General features: G+C 54.9%; 1 protein-coding gene across 1 annotated transcript; it reads left to right on the plus strand.

Annotated features, from left to right (window-relative positions):
• Positions 1-1,562: 1,562 nt before the first annotated feature.
• LOC124651751 (protein slowmo homolog) lies at positions 1,563-2,194 on the plus strand. The gene has a single exon (XM_047190790.1). It carries the CDS (start codon positions 1,563-1,565, stop codon positions 2,127-2,129), a length of 567 nt encoding a protein of 188 aa, XP_047046746.1. The 3' UTR covers positions 2,130-2,194.
• The last annotated feature ends 616 nt before the right edge of the window (positions 2,195-2,810 follow it).

Below are 2,810 nucleotides of genomic sequence, written 5' to 3' on the forward strand. Positions count from 1 at the left end.
TTTGCCCCACTACCGACGCGAACCAAACCAGAGCCAAGTAGTACAAGCGCATCCTCGATTGCTTCAACGAGAAGAAGAACTATGATGACTACGCCACCATCAACATGAACCGGAACGAGGGCGCCCTCTCCCACCGTTGGAACATGATCAAGGCGGCGTGTAGCAAGTTCCATGGCTACTACGAGAAGATTAAGAACCGGAAGGAGAGTGGCAAGACGATGGTGGATTTGGTATGATCTACGCAATCTTGTTCATAATGATCCATCTTGTTCCATATCGTGTTCCATATCTAGATGATCCATTTTATTCCATATTTTGTTTTGCATCATGTATTGTTAGATTCTACAAACCCTCGAGATGTACAACTTCAAAAAACGAGGACAGGGACTTCATCCTCATGCATTGCTTCAACAAGCTACAAGGTTGCAAGAAATGGGATGACCTCCGCCACACTCTACACAAGGACGGGGTAGAAGGGTCGGTGGATCCTGCCGACGCCTCCACCGAGCGCCCCATTGGCAACAAGAAGGCCAAGGCCGAGAGGAATGCGGCACCGGTATTAGCCGCCATGGACGCCTCCCTCGAGAAGATGATCGGATCATTCTCGGTGGAGAACAAGGAAGCGGCGGATAGGCCCGCCGTCGTGTGGAAGGCAATCCTCGACAAGCAAGACATGAAGATCGAGTTGGAGAGGGAGAAGGTGGAGGCGGCGAAGATGGAAGCTCACGCCGCTGCCATGAAGGCCACCAACGAAGCGACGCAACTTTCGTTGGCCAAGATGTCTCAAGAATCCAAGATTTTGATGGCCGACATGGAGAAGATGGACCCGTTGGCGCGGGCGTGGCACAAGATGTACCGTGAGCGTATCGGCCAAGAGGTGATGGCGGCGCGAGCTGCGTTGGCGTCTCCCCCGGCACCCTCCATGTTCATGCCTCCGCCGGCACCCTCCACGTTCATATCTCCGCCGGCACCGTCGACGTTCATGCCTCTCCCGGCGACCGTGGATCATGTTGCAGCGACGGAGCTGCCGTCGGGGCTCGCCGACGATGAGGAAGTCGTCGAGATTGAGCCGCACTTGACCCCGTTCATCCGATCAGCTGGCTTGGAAGCCGAAGTTCCTTTTTGCAGCCGGAAATAGCGATTATGTTGGCCCAAGTTCATATTCGAATTTGGCGGCCGTGTGTTGGCTCAAATTTAAATTTGTAAACTTATACGAATTCATATGCTTTTGTTTGAGTTTTCAATTCAAATCATCTATTGGGGCTGTCGTACGTAGGCGCGCCGGCGTGGGAGCAGCTCCCGCAAATAAAGGATGTTGTGCCGGCGCCCCACCGACGCCCCTGCCGGCGACTATATGGGGCGAGCCGATGGAGATGTTCTAATAGATTGATGGAATTTTCGGAGAAAAAATTATCCGAATATTCCTCTCATGTCCTGATCCCTACTCTTTCCCTTGCTCGTAGCAGGAGCTGTACCAGATCCCCCACGACTCCGTCCCCGCCGCTCTTCATTTCTCAATCTCACCGGCCAAACGCATCCTCGGAGCTCGTCGCGGCACCGCAATGGTGGTATCGTACACGCAGGAGCACGTGTACCGCCACCCCTGGCACCGCGTCACCGCGGCAGCGTGGCGCAAGTTCACGGACCCGGCGGCGCGCGAGGCGCCGCTCTCCCACATCCTCGACGTGGAGACGCTCTCCCGCGACGTCGACCCGCGCGCCGGGCGCCTGCACGCCGTGCGCGTCATCGCGGGCCGGCCCCCGCCGCTCCCGCTCCTGGTCCGCGGCCTCGTCGCCAGCGCGGGCGCCGGCGACCTCGTGCTCTGCGTGGAGCGCACCTCCGTGGACGCGGCCGCGCGCGCCATGCGCGTGGTCTACCGCAACGCCACCTTCCGGCGGCTGGTGGACGTGGAGGAAGTGTGCAGCTACGCGCCCCACCCGGACCGGCCGGACGAGTGGACCGTCTTCACGCAGGAGACGCGCATCCGGTGCGCGCCGCTCGCCGCCGTGTCGGCCGCGGTGGCCGAGATGGTGGAGCGTCGGTGCGCGGAGAGCTTCGTGCAGAACGCGGCCAAGGGGATGGAGGTCGTCGAGAGGATCTGCGAAGGCCTGGCCGACGGAGAAAAGTAGGAGCAGAGCATTGGGTTGCTCTATCTGAATTCTGATACTGTATGTAAATACCAGGAGGCAATAAAAACCGTAAATTCACAATTTTGGTTGATCTGTTTGCTTGACCTGTCAAGGTTCAGAGACATCAAAGTTTCAGACACGTTCACAACTACCTCACCACTCGAAATGTTCACTTCTTATCGTAGGAGGGCAGCACGAGTCAAAATGTCAAATCGTCATCGCCTCACAGGTGTTCGTTCAGATCAAATCATCAGGTAAGTAGAGACGGTGACGCCCGCTTTCTTGCAGCTCGCGCCCCTCATAAGTGGCCGGCTGGCAGCAACGATGATCAGACACGTGTGAAGCCTATTTCAGTCGCGACGTGTGCGGACTTCGTGTTTAAGCTACAGGTGATTCAGGATACACCAGTGACCAGTAAGCACCGTCAGACAATACAAACTGTAATTTCACAATATTCACTGATCAATTTACTTCACATTTCGACGTTCTAAGATATACAAGTTTCATAGACGTTAAGGTTCAGGTACATTCATACCGTTCGATTGAACGTTTGGGGAGTATTGTCGTGTGGTGTGGCGCTCAATATGTTTTACAATATTATTTTGAATGGAAATAGAACAAATAACAATAGAAGTTCAACTAGATCAAGACTTTGAGATAATTGATGACTCTCATTTGAGC

The sequence above is a fragment of the Lolium rigidum genome, chromosome 5 (genome assembly GCF_022539505.1).
Source record: "Lolium rigidum isolate FL_2022 chromosome 5, APGP_CSIRO_Lrig_0.1, whole genome shotgun sequence".
Lineage (NCBI taxonomy): Eukaryota > Viridiplantae > Streptophyta > Magnoliopsida > Poales > Poaceae > Lolium > Lolium rigidum.

Coding starts and splice junctions, on each gene's coding strand:
- LOC124651751 (XM_047190790.1), top strand. CDS start 1,563: ATGGTGGTATCGTACACGCAGGAGCACGTGTACCGCCACCCCTGGCAC.